Here is a 24,040-nt window from a genome sequence, read left to right on the forward strand (position 1 = left end):
GACAAGGCGTTGCGCTGTCTCCAGCGAGAGGTGCTGATCTCCTTATATGCGGATGACATCACACTATACATCCGTGATCCCGCCACTAACCTCAACCCCATCCTTAGGGAGTTTATTCGCTTCGCGGGCATGTCTGGTGTGCATATTAACTGGGGTAAGTCCAGTGTCTTTCCGCTGACCGCGGCTGCTCAGCCGTTCCAGCTGGAATACCCCTTACGATGGGAGGTGGATGAAGTCAGATACCTGGGCATAATTCTTTCTCGTGATCGTGAGGAGTTGATGCGGCTGAACTATGGCCGCACCTTTGATCATGTTCAGACCTGCGTGGCCAGGTGGATCACGCTGCCTCTCTCTCTCGCAGGCCGAGCCTCCCTCATCAAGATGGTGGTTCTTCCTAAGTTCCTCTACCTGTTCCTAAATATCCCATATTACCCAGGCAGGTCCTTTTTTCAACTCCTGCGCTCTGAGCTTATTCGACTGGTCTGGGGAGGGAAGAGGCCGCGTCTCAGTTGGGAGACATTGACTCGTCCTTTCGCGCAGGGGGGGTTTGACCTGCCGAACTTTGAGATGTACTATTATAGCGCAAAGCCCACTTCGTTCATCACTGGATCCACCCCACTCCCTTCCTACCACAGACAGCGGTGGAACATTGGTTGGCGGATCCTATCCCACTGGAAGGAGCAATATTTAGTGCGCCAGAGACACGAACGGCATACCGCACCACGATTTCAAGTTCCATTCTAGCGTGGCGATACATAGCGAAACTCACCCGCACGACACTGCTCTATTCTCCACTGCTTCCCCTGGCATACCACCCCCTGCTGCCCCTCTTACAAGAACAATTGTTTAAAAACTTTATGGCCAAATTCCATATTACGACATGGGGGGATCTCTATCGGGATGGCCTCTTCCGCTCTCAGACACATTTATTCGCTGGCCTTGCCCCAACCTTCATGGACACATTCCTTTATATTAGGCTTCGTAGCGGTATCCGAGCACTGACGGGGGAATTTCCTAGCGAACCACCCACTTTAGAACCCCTCCATCAGCTACTCAAGGCTGTCACTCCTTCGCACGCGGTCTCTACCCTATACCACTCATTACGCACTTCACCAGATTCCTTGCCTTGTAGGGCACGGGCCAAATGGGAGGAGGAATTAGGTCAGCCCATAGATGACGAACTTTGGAGCTATTGCTGCTTGCACACCGAACAAATCTCCTCCAGTAGTAGGTTTAGGGTAATTCATTATAAATTCCTACATCGGCTGTATTGTACTCCAGCGCACATGCGTAGGGTGGGCCTTCGGGAGGAGGATCTCTGTTGGCGGTGCCGCGCTCCCGCAGCAGACTTCCTTCATATGGCATGGGGATGCCGTGAAATAGCCACTTACTGGCAACACGTATATTCCGGCATTTCGGAGATGATAAACGTCCCGCTGTTGCCCTCTCCGGCGCAGGCACTCCTGGGCTACACAAAACCTATTAAAAAGCCGGTTCGTAGATTTGCCACAGTTGCCCTTCTCATGGCAAAGAGACTCATAGCATGTAGATGGGGGAGGGGCAGAGCTCCTAAATTTAAGGATTGGATCAGAGACATGGTTCATTGTCAGCGTTACAACAAACAAATGATGGACGGAATGCTGACAATGCAGACATTCTCCCCCAGTCAAGAGATCTGGGTTAAATCCATCGTTCTTTTGCCCACTACGCCACCCCAGTTCAGACATGGCCATATGCAAATCAGTCTTGACCCTGTGCCTCATGGGAACAGTCCAGCCCGAACTGCCAAGCCATGTCTTCCCTGGACCGGAATCAAGCATCCTAGGACCGGTTTCTGGCTATCAGCCGTCATCAGCCAGGATAGCTTGACTCCAGTGGCGTAGTGAGCACGGGTCCCACGTCTGGGAATACCCATCCCACTTAGGGCGAAAAGCGTTACAACAAACAAATGATGGACGGAATGCTGACAATGCAGACATTCTCCCCCAGTCAAGAGATCTGGGTTAAATCCATTGTTCTTTTGCCCACTACGCCACCCCAGTTCAGACATGGCCATATGCAAATCAGTCTTGACCCTGTGCCTCATGGGAACAGTCCAGCCCGAACTGCCAAGCCATGTCTTCCCTGGACCGGAATCAAGCATCCTAGGACCGGTTTCTGGCTATCAGCCGTCATCAGCCAGGATAGCTTGACTCCAGTGGCGTAGTGAGCACGGGTCCCACGTCTGGGAATACCCATCCCACTTAGGGCGAAAAGCGTTACAACAAACAAATGATGGACGGAATGCTGACAATGCAGACATTCTCCCCCAGTCAAGAGATCTGGGTTAAATCCATCGTTCTTTTGCCCACTACGCCACCCCAGTTCAGACATGGCCATATGCAAATCAGTCTTGACCCTGTGCCTCATGGGAACAGTCCAGCCCGAACTGCCAAGCCATGTCTTCCCTGGACCGGAATCAAGCATCCTAGGACCGGTTTCTGGCTATCAGCCGTCATCAGCCAGGATAGCTTGACTCCAGTGGCGTAGTGAGCACGGGTCCCACGTCTGGGAATACCCATCCCACTTAGGGCGAAAAGCGTTACAACAAACAAATGATGGACGGAATGCTGACAATGCAGACATTCTCCCCCAGTCAAGAGATCTGGGTTAAATCCATCGTTCTTTTGCCCACTACGCCACCCCAGTTCAGACATGGCCATATGCAAATCAGTCTTGACCCTGTGCCTCATGGGAACAGTCCAGCCCGAACTGCCAAGCCATGTCTTCCCTGGACCGGAATCAAGCATCCTAGGACCGGTTTCTGGCTATCAGCCGTCATCAGCCAGGATAGCTTGACTCCAGTGGCGTAGTGAGCACGGGTCCCACGTCTGGGAATACCCATCCCACTTAGGGCGAAAAGCGTTACAACAAACAAATGATGGACGGAATGCTGACAATGGCAGTTCGGGCTGGACTGTTCCCATGGGGCACAGAGTCAAGACTGATTTGCATATGGCTGGGTTCAAACTGGAATGGCATGGTGAGCAAAAAAACGATGGATTTAGGCCCAGATCTCTGTACTGGGGTGAATGTATGACATTGTTCTGCATTCTGTCCATCAATTGTTGTTTTTGCATTTGTCACCCCGAGTGGGAAGGGTATGCTCAGACGTGAGTCCCTTGCTCTCCATGCCACTGGAATCAAGCTATCCTGGCTGACGAGGGCTGAAAGCCCAAAACCGGTCCTAGGATGCTTGTTTCCAGTCCAGGGAGGACCTGGCTTGGCAGTTTGGGCTGGACTGTTCCCATGGGGCACAGGGTCAAGACTGATTTGCATATGGCTGGGTTCAAACTGGAATGGCATGGTGAGCAAAAAAACGATGGATTTAGGCCCAGATCTCTGTACTGGGGTGAATGTATGACATTGTTCTGCATTCTGTCCATCAATTGTTGTTTTTGCATTTGTCACCCCGAGTGGGAAGGGTATGCTCAGACGTGAGTCTCTTGCTCTCCATGCCACTGGAATCAAGCTATCCTGGCTGGCGAGGGCTGAAAGCCCGAAACCGGTCCTAGGATGCTTGTTTCCAGTCCAGGGAGGACCTGGCTTGGCAGTTTGGGCTGGACTGTTCCCATGGGGCACAGGGTCAAGACTGATTTGCATATGGCTGGGTTCAAACTGGAATGGCATGGTGAGCAAAAAAACGATGGATTTAGGCCCAGATCTCTGTACTGGGGTGAATGTATGACATTGTTCTGCATTCTGTCCATCAATTGTTGTTTTTGCATTTGTCACCCCGAGTGGGAAGGGTATGCTCAGACGTGAGTCCCTTGCTCTCCATGCCACTGGAATCAAGCTATCCTGGCTGACGAGGGCTGAAAGCCCGAAACCGGTCCTAGGATGCTTGTTTCCAGTCCAGGGAGGACCTGGCTTGGCAGTTCGGGCTGGACTGTTCCCATGGGGCACAGGGTCAAGACTGATTTGCATATGGCTGGGTTCAAACTGGAATGGTATGGTGAGCAAAAAAACGATGGATTTAGGCCCAGATCTCTGTACTGGGGTGAATGTATGACATTGTTCTGCATTCTGTCCATCAATTGTTGTTTTTGCATGGTTCATTGTCAGGACACTGTACTTCGTTATGCAGAACTCCTCCCTTCCGCATCCAGGCCGATTGACATTTGGGGTCCCCTTCAGACGTATCTGTTGTCACACCCACAGACATAACGCACCCTCCCAATCCACTCAGCCTCAGATTTTCACGCCACTAATTCGACGGATGCGTCCGAATTGAGGGGGCGGGAATTGGTAGGATGTCACCAAGTAACGAGACCTGAGCTCCCCTCTGCCTCTCTTGTTCTCCGGCATGGATGGATCTCCTGGTACTGCTCTGTTGTGCTGTATATTGGGGACATGCGGAGGGAATGCCATTACACAGTACTGAAAATCGCCTCTACACACCCGGTGCATACTGCTATGAAACGATTACTGACTGCAGAGTATTCCACGCTGGATACGACATGTCCTTCCGGGAGGCATCCTACTCTCATTATCTCTTATGCCGCAGCCGGCCCCTGGAGGGTTGTAGGCAGGCAGCTGTGTTCAACAATAAACTCTTCCTTCATACCAGGCCGCCAGCCACTTGATGGTTGTAGGCATGGGGCTGTGTAATGTGTAGTCATGCTGAATAAAGGTTTTAAAAACAAAAAAACAACAAAAAACAAAAAAAGGTGGTTCCGGACCCCAGAGGGCTATAAGCCCCTTAAAGCCTTGGGTGGTTGGCGATGGTCTACTGTGCTGCCAAGGGTGCCCAAGCATCAGAGAGATTAAAATACTGGAGCTCGAATGAATCAGATATTAAGGAAAGGTAACCAAATGGGCCAATGAAAAACGTGTTCCGGACAGAACTATGAGCCTACCTGAAACCAAAAAACAAATCTAACATGGAGTTGGTGCCCACACACAATATTCAGCAACAGGAGGGTTCAAACCACATCTCATGACTCAAGAGACTTCTTCGAACAAAAACAAAAGGCAAACGTCTGAGCCCAATATTTATTTTTGCCCCTTTCCTTGTCCCCAACACGAGACGAGCAACAAAATTTCTCGCCCAAGCAGAGCCTTTGAAAAAGTGAAGAAAAATACTTGCAAAAGCTGCCCTAACCCTGCAGAATGGCACTCAGAATGAGTGTTTTTCCTGCTGACTTATTTGCACCAGGAATACACATTAGGATCCAGCCCAAGCAAATTCTTGGTACCCAGAGACACAACAATATATTACAAACTGGCAGTCTAAACCTGAACCAACCCAAGCATTGTAATTGGCTATGATCTCATCCCCAATTGTCCTTAAGTTGATATTAAAACCAGAGCCAGACTAAAACAAAAATATTAAAGTGCTGCACCTGACAGTACCTTCTAGAGCTTCCTCGATTCCTGGAGTTCTGTACACGCTCGACGCCATCTTCTCCTCAAGCCCCCACGTCTCCTTCAGCCACGTCTCTGCACCCACCTGGACCGACCACCGCTGCATCCACTTCACCTTCCAGAAACCCATCGCACATCACCGCACACTACAGATGCCCCGACACTGCTGGGGCAAAATCACCGAAGTACAACTACAGGCAAACCTCACACTCAACCCACCGACCAACCCCTCCAACCCAGACGCTGGTGCACGCACCCTCAGACGATGGTTGGACGACTGCGCCAACACCTTAGCCCTGCTGAAAAAACAAACCCTCAAAGACACCAGCAAGAGAGCCAACTGGTTCACCCAGGAACTCCTAGCATCAAAGCGCACCTGCCGGAAATTGGAGAACATATGGCACAGCGAGAAATCGCCGGACAGCTGCGCAGCCCACAACTAAGCCATCCGCAACCACTACCACCTCATCAGGACCGCCAAGAGGACTTCCTTCAAAGACCGCCTCGACAACAACGCACACAACAGCAAGGAGCTCTTCAACATCGTGAAGGAACTCTCCACCCCCAGCTTCAACGAGATCCCACCATCGCATGCCCTGTGTGACTCCTCGCCACCTTCTTCCACCGCAAGATCGCCGACATCCACGATAGCTTCAACCCCCGGACGACCCTAACAGACCCCAACATGCCGGAACCCACACACCCCACCGACCACGAACCCCTGACAACCTGGGCCAACGTGAGCATCGAAGACACAATGAAGACCATGGGCACAATCCACTCCGGCTCGCCATCTGACCCTTTTCCACACCACATCTTCAACAAAGCCGGCAGCTCCATCGCATCCCACCTACGCAGCATCATCAACCTCTCCTTCGAGACCGTGACCTTCCCTGAAAGCTGGAAACACGCCGAGATCAACGCCCTACTAAAGAAACCCAAGGCGGACCCGAGCGAACTCAAAAACTTCCAGCCCATCTCCCTGCTCACGTTCCCAGCTAAGGTCATCGAGAAGATAGTCAACATCCAGCTCACCCGCTACCTCGAAGACTACAGCATCCTGGACCCCTCCCAGTCAGGATTCCGCAGCAACCACAGCTCCGAGACCGCCATCATCGCCGCCACAGATGACATCAGGATCCTACTGGACAAAGGCGAGACGGTGGCTCTCATCCTTCTGGACCTCTCCGCCGCCTTCGACACCGTCTGCCTACGCACACAACTCCACAACGCAGGGATCTGAGACAAGGCCCTGGACTGGACCTCCTCCTTCCTCTCCGGCAGAACCCAAAGAGTCCGCCTCCCCCCGTTCCGATCTGAAGCCTCCGAGAACATCTGCGGCGTCCCGCAGGGATCCTCCCTCAGCCCGACGCTATTCAACGTCTACATGGCACCCCTCGCATGCATCGCCCGACATCACGACCTCATCATAATCTCCTACGCCGACAACAAGCAACTGATCCTCTCCCTCACCAAGGACCCCTGACCGCCAAATCCAACCTCCACCAGGGAATGAAGGCCGTCGCCGACTGGATGGAGGACAGCCGCCTTAAGCTGAATACAGACAAGACGGAGATCCTCATCCTTGGGCCCAACCCCTCAGCATGGGATGACTCCTGGTGGCCCGCGTCACTGGGACCACCCCCCGCACTCACCAACCACACACGCAACCTGGGAGTCATCCTCGACTCGAAACTCACCATGACCAAACAAGTCAAAGCTGTCTCCTCCAGCTGCTTCAACACCCTCCGTATGCTCCGCAAGATCTACAGATGGATCCCGAATGACACAAGAAAAACAGTCACCCAGGCTCTAGTCAGCAGCAGACTCTACTACAGGAACACCCTCTACGCCGGAGCCCCGATCAAGCTCATCAACAGACTGCAAAGAATCCAGAATGTGCACGCCTGATCCTCGACGTCCCGCACCGCAACCACATCACCCCCCACCTGAGGAACCTGCACTGGCTCCCTGTCGACAAAAGAATCTCCTTCAAGCTCCTGATCCACGCACACAAGGCACTCCACAAGACCGGCCCAGCCTATCTCAACAGTCGACTCTCCTTCTACGTACCCAACAGGAAACTCCGCTCCGGAGACCTCTCCCTGGCTACCATCCCACGCATCCGTAGAACCACAGCCGGAGGCAAATCCTTCTCCCACCACGCCGCCAAGACCTGAAACACCCTCCCCTCATCCTACGACAAACCGAAGACCTTCTAACCTTCAGGAGACAACTCAAGACCTGGCTGTTCGACCAGTAGCAAGAGCACCCCCCTCTCCCCATCCTCAGCGCCTTGAAACCCTCGCGGGTATGTAGTGCACTTTACAAATTATTGATTGATTGATTGATTGATTGGGACCAAGCCTGAAAATCATTTGCCTCAGAGTGCTTTTCTCCTTTACTGCCTAATGGATCATGTTCATTATCACATCAGCCAATGAACAGAGACCAGATCAAGAAATACAAACCTGCCTACAATACTCCAGTGAACATTTTAGCAAAGATGGAGAGATGCTACACAAAAAAAGAATTTCAGGTAAATTGACAAAGAGGAGGTGACTCAACTGGGTTAGCATGTCCCCTTGAACCAACCCTTTTGCTTAACATTGGGAGGCATTTAATTCATTTGAATGATTTTGAGACCAGAAAGTATTGGAATCATATACGGGAGACCATAGTAACAAACAATTATTTGACATTTCCCATTTGGAGTAATTTTGAAGCTAAATATATTTATTTACCCTGGAACACAAAACTGACATATCTCACCTGGAATAAATCCATTAAGATCTGGTTGAATAGTTTTAAATTGATTTACATAATACTGCCTTTGCTCGTCTGTTATCTTCCATGGATCGTCGTAACTACTTGACTGTCTCCGAATTTCATTGGCGGTTGCAGCAGATGCCACAGTTCGTACTGTCGTTTGGTCCTGCAATAAGAAGTATTTGTACTTCAGTTTTCTTTTGCCGAAATGGTTAGGATGTGATTCTCTATACATTTTGTAAAATAGGCTTCATGAAATGATGCAAGATGCAACGTTTGTAAGCCAGTATACATAGAAGAATAAATCTGGACATTAACACACTACACACTTCTTGAATATTGTAAGAGACCACGTTAACATTTTGCTATTCAAGTCGAGTCTGAGGGCGGATGGAGGGGTAGATCATCAATCGGTGCATTAGAACCCATGTGGTGCCCTTATTAAGTCACTGATTCAGAGTCAGCAGTGTTCCCTTAACACTTCATAACACCCCCAGGGCACCAAACAGATGAAATACATTGGGATAACACCAGAAAAGTCTTAAAAACTGGTAGTGGCACAGAGCATTGGATGCAAGTAACGAAAATACTTTATATGAGCAAATGTATAGGTTAACAGTCTACTACATTTTCAGATACCTATGCAGAATAGGGGAGGGTGGGGAATCAGTCAATTTACAATATGTTAAGAAATAGGTATTTTATCACAAGTATATTCTTTTACGTAGGCGAGTACTGCAAATGCCAGCATATTCAAAGGTACATTATTTTCAAACTAAAACCGCAATTAAGAAACCCAGTATTTTGAAAAGCATTACTTGAAAAAACGTTTTTTGAAGAGAACAAATATTAAAAGACTCAAACCGCAGTCCATGATATCAGTGGAAATATAGCCACAAGAACGCAAATGTATGCTTTTCAGAGGCTTATTCTGTATCTTTTGTAACTCGGAGCTCGTTTTTTTTTTATATTATAAAATACCTGGTACAATCAATAGTCAATACATTTTATACTTCCATCTGTATAAAATATAGACTATAACCTAACTTTCTTTACAAAGATTAGGGGATATTTCATATATATACAGAATATTACTACATATCTATCAAAAATAGGGGGGCAAAGAATAAACACCACATAAATTTCAAATCTCCCGACAACCGCACAACCTCTTGAATTCATTACAGTCTGAAATATAGAGCCTTAGGCGAATTCATAAACGAGAGTCTCTCCAGTTCTTAAAAGGAGCCCAAATATTAAGCCCCAAATTACTCATCTTCCTTCCCTTCCAAGTATATAGGGAGGATTCGATATTGTGGATCCCCAAGAGTCTAGCCAGCCACATCTGGAAAGAAGGTACTACAATATCTTTCCAGCCTGCCGCTAATAGTATCCGGAGAACAGCCACAGATATGAAAACAAAGGCTTCCTCCTCCTTACTGAGACCCAGTTTACTATCAGTTCCTATTATCATAAGGGTTGGGGATAGATTAATCTTAACACCTAACAACCCCTCCCAGAACTTCTCTATCTCTCCCCGGATTCCACTTAATTTATCACATTGATAGAACATATGCAAAAGATTAGCAGGCCCTTCCAAACACCTTGGGCATTTATCATCGACTCTTTTACCCCAATCGTATAATTTGGCTGGTGTAAAATACAAATTAAAAAGGGTTTTATAATGTTGGGCTCTCAAATTCGTGGAGCGGAACAGTTTCCCAGCTAATTGCAGTGCTTTATCTAAATCAACATCAGGATTTTGTAATTTTGACGTCCAAGAGACCTCAAATGTATCCAGATCCCCTGGTATTCTTGATAATAGAGTTCTGTATATCATCTTGATTTTAGTTCCACCTCCTAATAGGAACTCAATTATATTGATTTTGCCCCCTGGGGATAGCCGTGGTCTGATACCCTTCAAAGTTAGATATATCTGTGCAAATTTAAAACCTTGATTATCTGGGATTTCAAATTTCCGTTGAATATTATCAAAACTCAACAAGTTGTCCCCTACAAATAGATCCCCCATTCTTCTGACTCCTTGCTGCTCCCAGACTCTTCCCATCCTATCATTACTAAATTGCGGGAAAATACTGGAATTCCAAAGAGAAGTATAATAATGAATTCTCGAAATTGCCATTGTTCTTTGGACTAATTTCCAGACTTCCCACATACTATCTAGAACCTTATATCGCGTTTTATTTTAATAACGTCTGTCAGTCTTACGCAGCAGGAGCCCAAGAGCTTCACTACCCAGAAGTAGTTCAAAAATGGATGGCGGATTCAAATTGCCAAAGGGGGCATCAGCCAAATTTGTGGCAGAATTGAATAATATTGCCATCTGGCTAATTAGACAGACCCATTGATAAAATCTAATATTAGGAATTGCCAACCCTCCCTTTTCATATGGCAGAGACAGATATTTAATGGACCGCCTAATTTTGCCGTATTGCCAAATAAAATTCATAAATACCTCTTCTAAAGATTCTAACATGTCCTCCCCAATCATATACGGGATGGAGCGAAAGAGATACAATATTTTAGGAAGCATAGTCATTTTGAGCACATAAACTCTCCCTATTAAAGACAGGTGTATAACATCTATTCTTTTTAAATCTGCCGCGATTGATGTTATTAGCAGGGTAAAATTATCTTTAATAATTGTAGCGATTGCGGAACTTATCCTAACCCCTAGATAAACCGCTGAATCAGAATAGCTTTGATCATGCCTTCCAATATTATTGGTACATATTATCTGGGTCTTATTTTCATTAAGCAGGTATCCCGAACATTGTCCAAACTCCATGGCTATCCCTGTAATAGCAATCAAGGCCACCTCTGGTTCTGGGGTAATTATAGCTAGATCGTCAGCATAAGCCAGCAGTTTAGTTTCATATCCCTTACAAACTATTGGCTTGACATCCTCACATCGTAGTATTCTACGTACAAGTGGGTCAATATACAGGGCAAAAAGGATTGGTGAACAGAGGACATCCCTGCCGTGTCCCCCGTGAGATACAAACTTTTTCTGAACTTCCTCCCATCAACTGGATTCTGGCCTTGGGATCTGAATACATGGCTTTGATAGCTTGCGCAATTTTAGGGCCAAAACCCCTTCGCTCCAATACCCCCCACAAATAGTTCCATGTAACGCGATCGAAGGCCTTTTCTGCGTCCAGGAGGATCATGGCCATCCGTCCCCCCCGTGACCGCATGCGCATCAAACAAAGTAATGGCCCGCCTAATATGATCTGTTGTTCCTCGGCCTGGGATAAACCCATGCTGCCACGGGGAGACCAGACTGCCAATAACCCTGCCCAACCTTTTAGCCAGGACCTTAGAGGAGATCTTAGTGTCCGCATTTATGAGGGATATTGGCCGATACGACCCAGTATTTTCTTTCGGCTTGCCTTTTTTATGGAACACCACAATATTAGTTTCTTTCCAGGATGCTGGGATTTCCCCAGAACAGATTATGCCATTAAATAAATCCAACAGCAGAGGGGCTATCACATCCTGTAAGCATTTGTATAGCTCCAGCGGGATACTATCCGGCCCCGCAGCTTTCCCTGTTGATAAATCCTGCAATGCTTCCACTACTTCCCCTATTGCCAAATCCTTATCCAACATTTCTATATCCTCCCTAGCTAGCTGTGGGCCTGTGTCCTCGAACTCTAAACTAGAAATATCTGCTCTACTCTCCTCCCTATATAATTTTTAAAAAAAGTTCTTAAAAACCTTAAGAATATCCTCTGGCTCGGTGTAGTCCTGGTCCCCCTCTCGTATATTGGTTATCACATTCCTGCTCCGACCCTGCCTGATCCGAAGTGCTAGAAAATTGCCCGCCTGCTCTCCTGTCTCATACATCTTGCCCCTGTAAATCTGATATTCTTCGGCAGTTTTCAGAGCTATCCACTTATGTAATTCTGCTTTAATGATGAGGATCTTCTGCTGACTTTCGACGGCATCCCTCCCATGAACAATATCCATCATATGCAATTCTTCTGCTTCTGTTAATCGGCCCACTAATCTCTCATTCTCTTCCCTAGCCTCTTTCCTTAACCTGGCTGAATAACTAATCGTTTCCCCTCTCAAAGCTGATTTAAAGGAGTCCCAGACCATATTTCTGGATGTACTATACCGGTTCATATCATAATAATTTTGAGCCCAAATCCTTACATACTCTACAAATTTAGGATCTGCTAATAGTCTCCTCTTGAAAGTCCATCTTGAATGACCCTTATTTAAAGTATCTATATCATACTCTATAATTAGAGGACTATGATCGGAAATCACTTTTGGTAATTTTTTTATGCCGACTCCATTTCCGTTGAGGGGATAAGAAAAAAATCAAGTTTGGTATACCTCTTGAAAGGACATGAAAAATATGTGAATCCTGGATTATTCGGTACTTTATCCCCCCAAACATCCACCAACCCATGTGATTTAATTAGGGAGCTCAATGCTCGCAATACCTTAGGCTTACGACCTATATAGCCGGCATTATTAACAACATCTGTAAAGTCTGCAGAGATATTAAAATCTCCGCACACAACAAAAGGGCCTGGCCAATTCGCCAGTTCTATCTCCAATTGATCAAATAACTCGGGCTCATCCTGGTTAGAGCCATAGATTGTGCATACTGTAAATCCCAACTCGAGTTCCACCAGTGCCCATCTACCTAAAGCATCTGCCCGTTGGCGTCTAGCCCCTCCCACAATCGATTTAGCCAATATTGCCACACCTCTAACGGTAGATGTCTGTGCGGAACAAGCCAACAGATCGAAACCTCTTATACTTAGCAGATGCTTCCTAGCCCAAGGTAAATGAGTTTCCTATAAACAAATTAAATCTATCTGGTTTGATCTGACAAATTGCCCGAGCCTTTGTCTCTTGTTCCAGTCATTCAAGCCCCCAATATTAATTGAGCAGATCTTAAGCTTCCCCATTATTATTTGTTGAGTTAACCAGTCTCCTTTGTCTCAACCCAATCAAAAATTTTACACTAAAAAACTTAAACCATACAAAGACATAACACCAGGTATTTTCCTTTTTAATTTTTCCCTCCTTCCCTGTAACGTGCAACCCACCCTCACCCCGGTTTTCCCCCACCAAACTCCCCCTATGGACCCCTCCCCCCCTCCCTCTCTCCCTCCTTCCCTCCCTAACCTCGAATCGTCCCACCACCCAATTGAGGCACTCAGACCTTAGTCTGTGCATATGATGCGCGCAGTGCTAAAGCCCAGCATCAAGAAATTACATTACACCCTTACATATTCCAAATATCATAAAACCAGAACCACTTGTTGTGCAATACCCTAAGATTTCGACATGACAACTCCCCTACCCCCTCCTTATCCCCTACACCCAATTTTTTTTATGACTTTTTATATCCTGCAATACCTTTCCTTTCCCTACTTTTTCTCTTCCCTCAACCACCCCCATTGTTAGATATACCACGCCCACTTTATTTGTCCAGGGAGTCCAGATATTCTTTAGCTTTAATCTCTGATGAAAAATACCGCATGAGCCCCTGATTAATGACCTTAAATTGTGCAGGATTAACAAAATAAGCCTGGAGATTTTTTTCCTGAAAAGGTTTTATAAGCTGTCTCAGCCTTCATTGCCTTTCTACCGTTGAATGACAGAAGTCTGGCCGCACGAAGAATGAAATCCCCCTGCTTGATCTTTTAGCATCTGGCCTGGCTTTATCTGAAATTGTTTGCCGAAGGAGGAAATTGCCGAAGAATACTAATATAACCTGTGGTCTATCCCCCTCCTTTGCAGGCACTTGCGGTTTAAAAGGAGTGCGATGAGCTCTTTGCATTTCTACTGCCCAATTCCACTCAGACAATTCGGGGAAGGCAGCCTTAAAGAGATCAATTATATACGTCCTAGCGTCGGACCCCTCCAAACCCTCCTGTATCCCCAGCACCCTAAGGTTATTCCTCCTTTGTCTATTTTCAAATTCTTCCATCTTCCACTGGATATCTTGGATTTGAGATCCTTGGGCCTTCACCAGGTCCGCAGCACTTGCTGTTTCCGTTTCCGTTGCTACAATTCTGTCTTCAAGATTCGTCACTCTTTCTCCTATATTGAAACAGGTTTTAGAAAGCTTCCCGACAACCCCCTGCATTTTCCTCATAGTTGCCTGAGTTTTCCGGCTATCTTGCCGTGTTTCCTCCCTGTGCGCAAGGATAGCTTGGTAAATTATATCCAATGTGGGGGATGTCTTGTTAATCCTATTAGACTCCACTGGTGATGTACTCAAGAGTGGGCCTGATAGCAGGGCAGCAGCTGAATAATCCCATTTCAAGTCTTTCCTTCCCCGACTTTGCGTAGCGTTTTTTATGGAGAATTTTTTTTAGCTGTCAAGGGGCGATCTACATCACTGTCTACAAAATCTGATTCTAGACTACTTGCCCCAGGTGATGTACTCAGGGCCTCATCCGACCACTCAGCCCCCTCTGAGACCGAAAAGAAACAGTCACTTGGTTCCTTATCTTGTTCACCTCTAGATTTATCTAGTGATTCTGTTGACATAGTCACTTCATTCAGTTTCAGGATAGAAGTCACCGGTTGTCCTCTTTTTTTTTTTGGCTCTCATCCTCCCGAGCCATTCCTGCTTTACCTGTTTTGTTAACCTTAATCTCTCTGCCATCGTTGCCATTAGTATACCCCCTTTTGCCTGTTTTGCTTACAGAAGCTGCCTCTACAGCCTCTACCACCGCCAACCCTTCAGGGAGGGAAGCTAGAGGCAATTTTCCTACTCTGACAGCGAAGTTCTCCTCTAGTAATGGTGCTCTGGCATTCTCCTCACCTCCAATATCATCTGAGGATGGAGGAAATCTCCTCCTCAGCCTCCCCTTCCTGTGCATATGTCGAGACAATACCGTCTGCACCTGGGGTGTCCTGAATCTCCTCCCGAGTATCCTCCTGACTCACCTCCTCATTCTGCCCCCGGACGCCGTCTTTCTCGGCTTCGCCGTCATTGCTTACGGCCGCTGCACCAGCCACTGCTCCAGCCTGCGCTTCCTTCGTACGTAGGAAGAGCTCCACCACGGATGGACCAGCCGGGCGGTTCTTGCTGTTAGCTCCGCCTCTTCCTCGCCTCGGCGTGTCAGGTGAGTGGATCTGCTGCGGGCGACCAGGGGACTGTACAGATGCCGCTGGATCCGCCAAAGTTTCACCCGAGCCTTTCGAGCAGCCGTCGCCACCTTAGTGGAACTTGCCGCTACCTTAGGAGCCATCACGCGACTGCTTCTCGGCTTCTGAGGCAATAGCCGGGTCAGTTTACTCCTCAATGATTTGCCCGACTGCACAATGCACGACTCTAGAACAAATTAGCCACACTTTCTTGCGAGGATATCGCATGGGGGAATAGGGGGGGGGGGGGGATTCCAATTATCAGATTGGGTGGTTTTCCGTTTTTCTGTCTTTTTTGTCCTTACATGGGTGTCAATTCATGGACTCAACCCTCGATAGCCTGCTAGCGCTGCTGCCGGCCTCCTATGCGGCCGCCATCTTGCCTGTAACTCAGAGTTCTTATGAAAATACTTAAGCCACGAAAAGCCTTGTGATTTCATATTTAATTTATGGTGCAATCCAGGTAAACTAACGTTAAAATACATTTTAAGCAGCATTTCAAGATGTGGCTTGAATTTGCATTAGAAGACAGAGCACGGTCTGCCAGCAGCTCTTGCACTCGTTCCAGAATTCTAGGCAAGTTGATTCAACACTTAATAAAATACGTGGCATGAATGGCATCTTAGGAAACCTTCCCTCTGTCTGCACCCAGCCGATGAGGATACAGGTTCCAAGTTGAATGCTTGTTAAGTTTTGACGGAAGCATAAACAGAGGGACTTGGATTTAAAATGGTATTGGATCCAAATCTCTAGTGCCTGGATCTGTAGGTACTAAGGAAGAAACTAAAACTATGGCAATAATCTTGTAACCAGTAATAAAACACCTCAAAATTAACTATTCAAAACACAGAGAGGCAATGCATGTCAATTAATATTAGGGGTAGGCTCGTGGAGTTACCTAAAAACTCCCCGAGATACAGCAAAGTTCCTTGAGCAGCATAATTTTGGCATGTTGCGCTACTACCTCAGATATTTAGTGCTGGGAGCTTGTTCTGTGCTGTAAAATTAGCACAAGCCACACCATCATGCGGTGGGCCAGAGAGTGCTGCCTCTTTCTGCTGCTCGAGTAGATTTTATACCCGAGCAGCAGCTTTCTCAACGCGAACTGTAGCGACCTGCCACCACCGCCCAGGGTTGAGAAATGTTGCCAGGAGGTGTTCTAGCAATCGAAAATCATGCTAGGGGACGCCAATTCTCGTTCGACAACTTAACATTGGCGAGCAAGGAAAAATTCAGCCATGCAGTGGTTGGTGGAGTTTTGCTGGAACTCCGTGCTCCAAGCGGAGAAGGCAATACTCCACAAACTCCGCAGGAGGCGAATAATTTTTTGGGCACCCCTAAATGTTACTTAAAGAGTGGTCAGGAACATACTGCAGGGGCGAAGCTTCAGGGGGTGTTTGGGGTGTGAGTGACTTTTGATGTAACACAGGGGAGAGAGAAAGTCAGATCTACATCTGGTGGCTGAATTTCAGATTGTGAAACCAGATAACTTGGAATCAATACCGGCTTCCCTGCTTGCTTAAATTGTGTGATCCTAGGCAAACATTTTGTTTCAGAGAGCCTCCTTTTTCTTTATTTCACATATAAGCACACTGTGAAATACTTTCAGAATGGGAGTGGTACGAGCACTTTATGTCTATTGACTAATGTTGCTTAAATTCTAATAAGAATCTATGCCACTTTCAGGGTTTTCATGGCTATGGACGTGCCTCTTCGTTTACTAATGGCATTGTAGTTGGGTGTGAGCCATTAATGTTTTTTAAGTTCATGCTTCAAAACAACCACTTTTAATAAATGCCTGTCTACGCAGTGATATAATCTGATGTACTAAGGTGAAATGCTTCTGCTTGTTAAAGAAATACACTGTTTTGAATTTTGAAGAGATCCTATCATATTTTTACAATAGGTTTGTTGCACAATATATATGCCAAACATTTTTATGGCTGGTCTCTTAGAGCCAAGCCATACCCTTTGTTTTGGCTCTGGCTCGCCCTATTACTTTGCTGGCACGCCGACCTCTGATTGGATTTGGGCTTAGCACCTGGTGCAGTTAGTCACATGATTAAATGATTTGTAAAAGGCGAGGAAAGATTGCTTGCATCGACTTGAAAACTCCCTAATGCATTCTTGGATTAGTAGTTGGGTCTAGGGTCCCTGAGTCAAGTATGCCATGCCGGCATTGGTTTTTGTCGTCATTCTGATTTCACAGAAAACGAGAAGGTGTGCATTTCCCATTGGAAGGCAGGTCAGTAAATGCCTGAGGGATCGAGTTCGAGTAATCTGATTCTTCATGAGCAAGAGCCCTCACACACCCCGAGGGGTGTCATGCTTCAATCCAAACTACCTAGCCTATGAATTTCATAGCCTATAAATGACCGCCTACCAACCGCGATCACTCTTTCCGTTCAACTCCTGACTGTTATCCAGATGCACTGTCAGACCAGCAATGCACTGAATTCAAGCATGAAATCACCTGGCATGTGCACCCCATCAGGCACTGATACTGTGATTACATAATGTATGTACTGCTGTTGTGCCTCTCATTCTTCCCACTCCTCTCTTTTTCCCTTCTAGTTTGGTACATTTGTTGATCGCAATAAGGTATGTTCTATATCAATTTGCGTGTGGGACAGCACGGCAATAGATGAGACATGTGCCTTTGACTGTTTCCCTAGGAGTAGTTTAGTTCTTTTCACAGTCCGGACGCATTGCCTTGATCTTTCTCGACAAGAAACATGTTGACCACTACTTATACCTTGAGCTAACGTGGACCATTATACCCACCTTGGCCTACACTTGTTTTTACCACAACCTAGGGTTTAACACATTAAACTTTAATCTTCAATTCCCTAAGAGTTATTTTTAATCCTTAGCACTCTACTCGCACACTACTCCCTCACCATCACATACAGACTTCACAAACATCAGTTTAAAAGAATTCCGGCAAAGAGCACCCTCGCGGGGTCCACTGGGCATTGCAGTGCCAGTCCAACAAGGAGCAGCCCAATAATGAAGCAGGACACCCCTCGGGGTGTGTGAGGGCTCTTGCTCCAGAAGGATCAGATCCCTCGGACTCGATCCCTCAGGAATCTACTGACCTACCTTCCAATAGGAACGGATAGGAACGGCACACCTTCTCGTTTTCCGGTCTTTTGGGGGGATTGTGTGCTGGGCCTTTATTTGGCCCTCTGTCCCTCCTTGTGATTTTGGTCATTGTTATTTCATGAACATCTTTTGACTTGGTCAATTTTTAGTGCAGATATTATATATATATATATATATATATATATATATATATATATATATATATATAGAGAGAGATGTATAGATAGATATACATTGGTTTTACCCCCAAAAAATAGTAAATCTGCATCCATAGAAGTGCTCCTTGAATCGGTGTAAATTTACTACAGTTTGGAATTTTCAAACATTGATAGTAGTAGGGATGGAATGATGCGCCAGTCTCAGGCTTCCAGGTATACTACTGTCAATTAAACATCTAAAAGGTGATGGGTTGAATACTTGCAAATACTCTAACCAGGGATCATCACTCCGGGTAGCATTCTAACTCATCGTTTTTCGCCTATTGTGCCTCTCTAGGCAGAGACCCACTTAATGCAAACCAGTAATGACTCTGTTCCTCATTGTAACATTACACTCCGAACCTTGGTCATTTCACCACTCCATCCTCCACCCCACTGCTTTTTTAGTGGGGAAAATTGAGATTCACATCTCCTAAATCTCACTTACTAAGCTATGCCCCTGTACAGAGGTAAAAGAAAGACTCCTGGCTTTTGAGTTGTAGCCATGCAGCATGAGGTAGGGGCATTAAAAATGCAATTCCTCACTCATTCCTCGTTTTGGGGGGTGGCAGAACATGTCTTTCTATTGATACTACCCTGCAAAATAAGCCTAATTATGACACTAATACCCCTTTTGGACTATCATACTGCTTTCTACATGTGGATTTGAGGATAGATGCACAACAAACTCCATATAGCACAGAACAATGCAGCCAAGCTCATAATCGACGTGAAATGCTATGTCAATACTGAGAACAACCCTTCATGCTGGTGCTGCACATAAAAGAAAGATCACAATTAGAGAAGATTTCTTGAATTCCAGTACTACTATAAAGGCAGTTGCCTGATGTCTCTGAACCTTCTTATTCATTTGCAGAAAAAATATAAAGTATCTGGAGATGGAAGACTATGATTGAGGCTCAACCCTCTATATATTACCATATCAAGAATGAATTTAAGTAGGCTGCCAGAGGTTTCACAGATCACTACAGACATACCTCTTAAACACAGTCTACACTTTCTGCATTGAGACGGGCGGAAAACAACCCCTCAGTGGTTTGGTGCTACTAGGCAGTGCTAGATAATTTGTCAAAAATGTTTAATCACCCTATTGCCTTGCTTCCTGTCAGATCCTAATTGTGTGTGTGTGTGTGTGTGTGTGTGGGGGGGGGGGGGGGGGGAGGAGAGGGTACATAGCAAACAGGGTACTGAGCCCAAATCACAGTTGTTGAGGTAGTTTGCCATTAAAGTCCTGGGGTCCATCCTATTATGGCTCTGAAACTGAGCCAAGTACAACCCATTACGCACTTGGCTCTCGGAGTGCGAGTGCAAGCAGTCACAGGATTTTTAGGAAGTGTGGTGGGGCAAATCTCAGATCTAAAAAGCCAATCAACAGGGTAAAGTCCACTGTTCATCTGTCTCTGCAGCACGAGCCAGTCTCTTTCTCCGTATGCAGGCTAAGACCCGCGTTCACCTGCTCTTGGTTGCGCTACAGTTCAGGCTGTATGGCAGGTGCAGGATGTGCTCCCAACATTAAGGCAGTGGTCCATTTTTCACAGAGTTTGCAGAGCAAACACGCTGGGCATGCCTGCACAGTACACCAATCTTCCGCAGCAGTGGACCTGGCTGCAGACCGACGATCAGATGTAGCAGTTGCAACATCCCAGAAAAGGTTCTTCACACTGATATGTCCGCGGCTGTTACAGCTTCGAGGTCGATCATGGCTTCACGCTCCAGCAGCGACTGAGCTTTAGGTTTATCTGCCAGCTGAGGCAAAAAAAATATCTCAAGCCTGTGGGAAGCTACTAGGTGAGGCAGGAATCTGCTCTCTGGTGAAGTCATGATACATTTGACTCAGAAACTGTGCAGAAAGACTGAGGAGACCCCTTTGCAGCACAGGTCACTTGTGGCTCGCTCTATTATTTGTCAGCTTCCTCTGGGTGTTCCACAAGAAGGGAACACACAGCGTCTCTCCTCATGCACAATCACTTCGACTGTAAAAGAACTGTCCTTGCCTCTATCAGCATGCAGGCTTCTAGGCTCTATAGACAGATTCTCAGCCTTTGCTGCAGAGAATGAAGACTTCAGCTGATGTCCTCCCCCTGCTCTTGGAAGAGTAGCTGTCAGGAACAAACCTACCCTGGTCACAAAGTAGCTCTTCAATTACTCTGCAGAGCACACCCCATCCTTTGGTCAAGAAGAACTTGTAACTGGAACTAAATGGGCGGTTTAGATCCTACTTTTAAACATATTTTCAAGCAAGTTATGTGGATCCACAGTTTAAGGTTTTAGAACAATTTTGAGTTGGTTCTCTTTCAAATGTCATCTTCAGGCTGCTCTCCAGACAGCCTTTGTTCAAAGTAATGGGTCTCACAACAGGTAGCAAGAGGGCTGGCTCCAAGCAGGAGTACCCTAAACATGGGCAGTATGAAGTGGGCGCATTCTGCATCTGGCTGCCATCACCTTCCTGAAGCAGTAAATCGGAGACAGACAAAAGGGCAGGTGCTGCCTAGAAACGTCCTCACCTTCAACAACATAAACCGGAGTTCCACCCCTTACCCCGACCTTCTACAAAATGTCAGTGCTCAGAGGAAAGTATCGCCTGTGTTTTGCTAACAAAGACTTCATGGAATTTCTAAAGGAAGTGCTGTCTCCATGCTCCGCCCAGCAGTGCCGGTGTCTCCCCTCTGCAGCCATAGGAATGCAGGCCTTACACATACACTGTCTCAGAGAAGATAGCCTCATTCTTCTTCTTGTACCTTGCCAAACGAGAGGAATCCAAAATGGATGCAACTGGTCTCAGTACTCAGACTAACCCAACAGACAGAGGCCGACTACCATACATAAGCTACACACATACCCTTAACATGCATTGAGGGTATCCGAGGAAGGTTCAGGGTTACACAGAACAGCAGAACCAGTTGACCCTACATTCCACGAAGAAGGAAAAAAAGTCTGGCCTCACTACTAACTTGCAAAACAGTGCTCTGCCACCACCGCTTTACATGATGTACTCAGGGCAGTGAGAGTAGTCCTCTGCCTAGTATGAGGGAGTGCTTCACGCACCCACTGCACAAAACAGGTTCTGGACCATGTATGGTTAGCAACAGGCTTAGGCCTCTAAGCACACCCCTGGTCAGCATGACGTCAGGGCCAAAATAAAAGTCATGATATAATATATACAGAAAGGCACTCAGGGCAGAGTGACACACACCCATTTACCAAGCAAGGAACACTTTCACCAAAGTCTTTGCTCTTCGTTTAAACACTAAAACAAGAATGTTGCCAGGTTGAAAAAGTAGTGAAGAATTATTCTTCTGATATCTTTCTTAGCTGCAAATACAATTTTAAAGTTAATCACCAGGACATTTGTATCACAAAACAACTTTGTTGGTTTAATAAAAATCTACTTTAGGAAAAACCCTACAGAAAAGCTTGTCTGGTCATTAAACTCCATGACCAACCAACTACAGTTCTCCACTCTTCAACTCACTAGATTACTTGTGACCAAAAAGAGGAACATTGGGGGAGGGGGAGCACACAGGCAAAAAAACAAAGTGGGGAAGGCAGGAGCAGTACTCTTAGGAGACAGCTGGAAAACACAAGCACTCTCACAGAGTGCTTACCTAAAAAGAAAAAGTATAGCTTTCTAAATTGAGCAGTGGAGGAATACAAGTAAAGAATTAATGCTCAATGGGAGGGACAAACAAGAAATGAAAGTAAAGTCCAAAAAAGCTAAAAAATAAAAAGCAAGCAGATGTTGGTGACAAAAAAGCCAACCAATGGTAAGTCTTTTTGCCAAGCAATAATTTGTGCAGTCTAGTAGAAAAGACTTAAGCACGGGGTGCTTCTAGATAGCATTTTATGCAGGGACGCCCAAGTTACTCAAGTCACCAACACATTCATGAACTCTCCAGACGGTAACAGACTTTGACCCTAGAGACATTAGACCTATCCTGATTGGAGTAACGGTCAGTGTTAGGCAGGGTTATTGAAATAGGCTTTACCTGGAAAATCCTAGGAGCAGAATCCTTCATCTTAAAACACTTAGAATACAGATGTCTGTGCGGTCCCTGGACTAAGAAAAACAAAAAATGTCACGTCTGCCATGCAAAGACTTCACTGGCTTCGAGGAGAAGCTAGAGCCTACTCCAAATGATGTTTCCTTCTCCATAAATATTTGAAATAACATGATGTGAGCCATTTAGAGATAATTGCTCAGATGGGTACAGTCTAATTATGTCAACTTACATTCATTCTTTCAACAATCCAATCCATCTCCAGAGGCCACCCTGAAGCAATGCAACAAACTAGTAGAGTTTTTCTCAGGCAAAATTAAAAATGTATACTCTGCTTTTCCCAGTTCACCCCACCCAGGCGATCTCACACAGATGGATGGGTCCTCCAGCGGTCCTGAACATGTACTCAAGGAATTCCCCACAAAGGACCTGGAAAAGCTGTCAGCCCCCCTCTCCCAAATTAAATCAGGCTCCCCTCGTGACCCAGCCCCCCCACGTTCTACTCAGGACCAAAACACGATACTCCTCCCAATGTTAGAAATGATAAACTCATCAATCACTTCGGGCCTAGTTCCCTGACCATGGAAACATGCTATGGTGAAGGCTCTTCTTAAGAAATCCATCTTAGACCCTGATGATCTAGGCAATTATCGACCTATATCAATGCTTCCTGTAATAGCCAAAATACTGGAAAAACACGTGAACTCGTCCCTCTTGGCCTTCCTGGAAATGTATGACCTCCTGCATCCCACGCAAGTAGGGTTCCGTCCCAAGCACGGAACTGAAACAGCCTTACTCGCTGTAGTTGAGGAATCTAAGAGGATCCTTGATCAAGGAGGTGCAGTGGCCATCGTCCTTCTAGACTTGAGCTCAGCCTTCGACACAGGTAATTTTAACATCCCAATAGAGTGAATTAGAAGGTTGGGTGTCTCAGGGGAGGCGGCGGCCTGGATCCACTCTCATCTAGACAAGAACTTTCCAGGTTTTCTCAGGGGAGTCTACCTCCAGATGCCTAGAAATTGGCTGCCGAGTCGCACAGTATTCAATCTGTACATACGTCGGGGGGCGTGGCCAGCTGAGCAGTGGAATGGCCGCTCCTTGAGTGTGCTCCGCCGGCCAGAATACAATCCTGACAAAATCCTACACTTCGGATCGTCAATAGTTCGTCCAGACCGACTGCAGGGACGACGGAGGGCGTGGAGCAAAAGTGGACGAAAGCTCTTGGCTCTACTGTTTAAGAAGGTTGCGATACGCGCCTGGCAGCTTATATGCCGGAAGGAACCCGGAGACTGCCTTGGAGTGCTGGCGAGGAGCGCTAAAATCAAGTCCGGGGCTGCCCCGCTGCCTGGGGCCTTCTGACTGGGAGGCGGAGCTTTGCCCGCAGCGGCCGGTGGA

The 24,040-nt window shown here is 46.5% G+C and overlaps 1 protein-coding gene across 20 annotated transcripts in view; it reads right to left on the reverse strand.

Moving 5' to 3' along the window:
* The window catches only part of REPS1 (RALBP1 associated Eps domain containing 1), an 894,243-nt gene that overhangs the window by 572,777 nt on the left and 297,426 nt on the right, over positions 1-24,040 (reverse strand). For all 20 annotated transcript variants that reach the window (XM_085612456.1, XM_085612466.1, XM_085612457.1 and 17 more), the window contains one exon: positions 8,179-8,341. In XM_085612456.1, the coding sequence (XP_085468582.1) occupies positions 8,179-8,341 (163 nt within the window). The remainder of the gene's footprint in view (positions 1-8,178; positions 8,342-24,040) is intronic.

This window comes from Triturus cristatus, chromosome 6, assembly GCF_964204655.1.
Source record: "Triturus cristatus chromosome 6, aTriCri1.1, whole genome shotgun sequence".
Classification (NCBI taxonomy): Eukaryota; Metazoa; Chordata; class Amphibia; order Caudata; family Salamandridae; genus Triturus; species Triturus cristatus.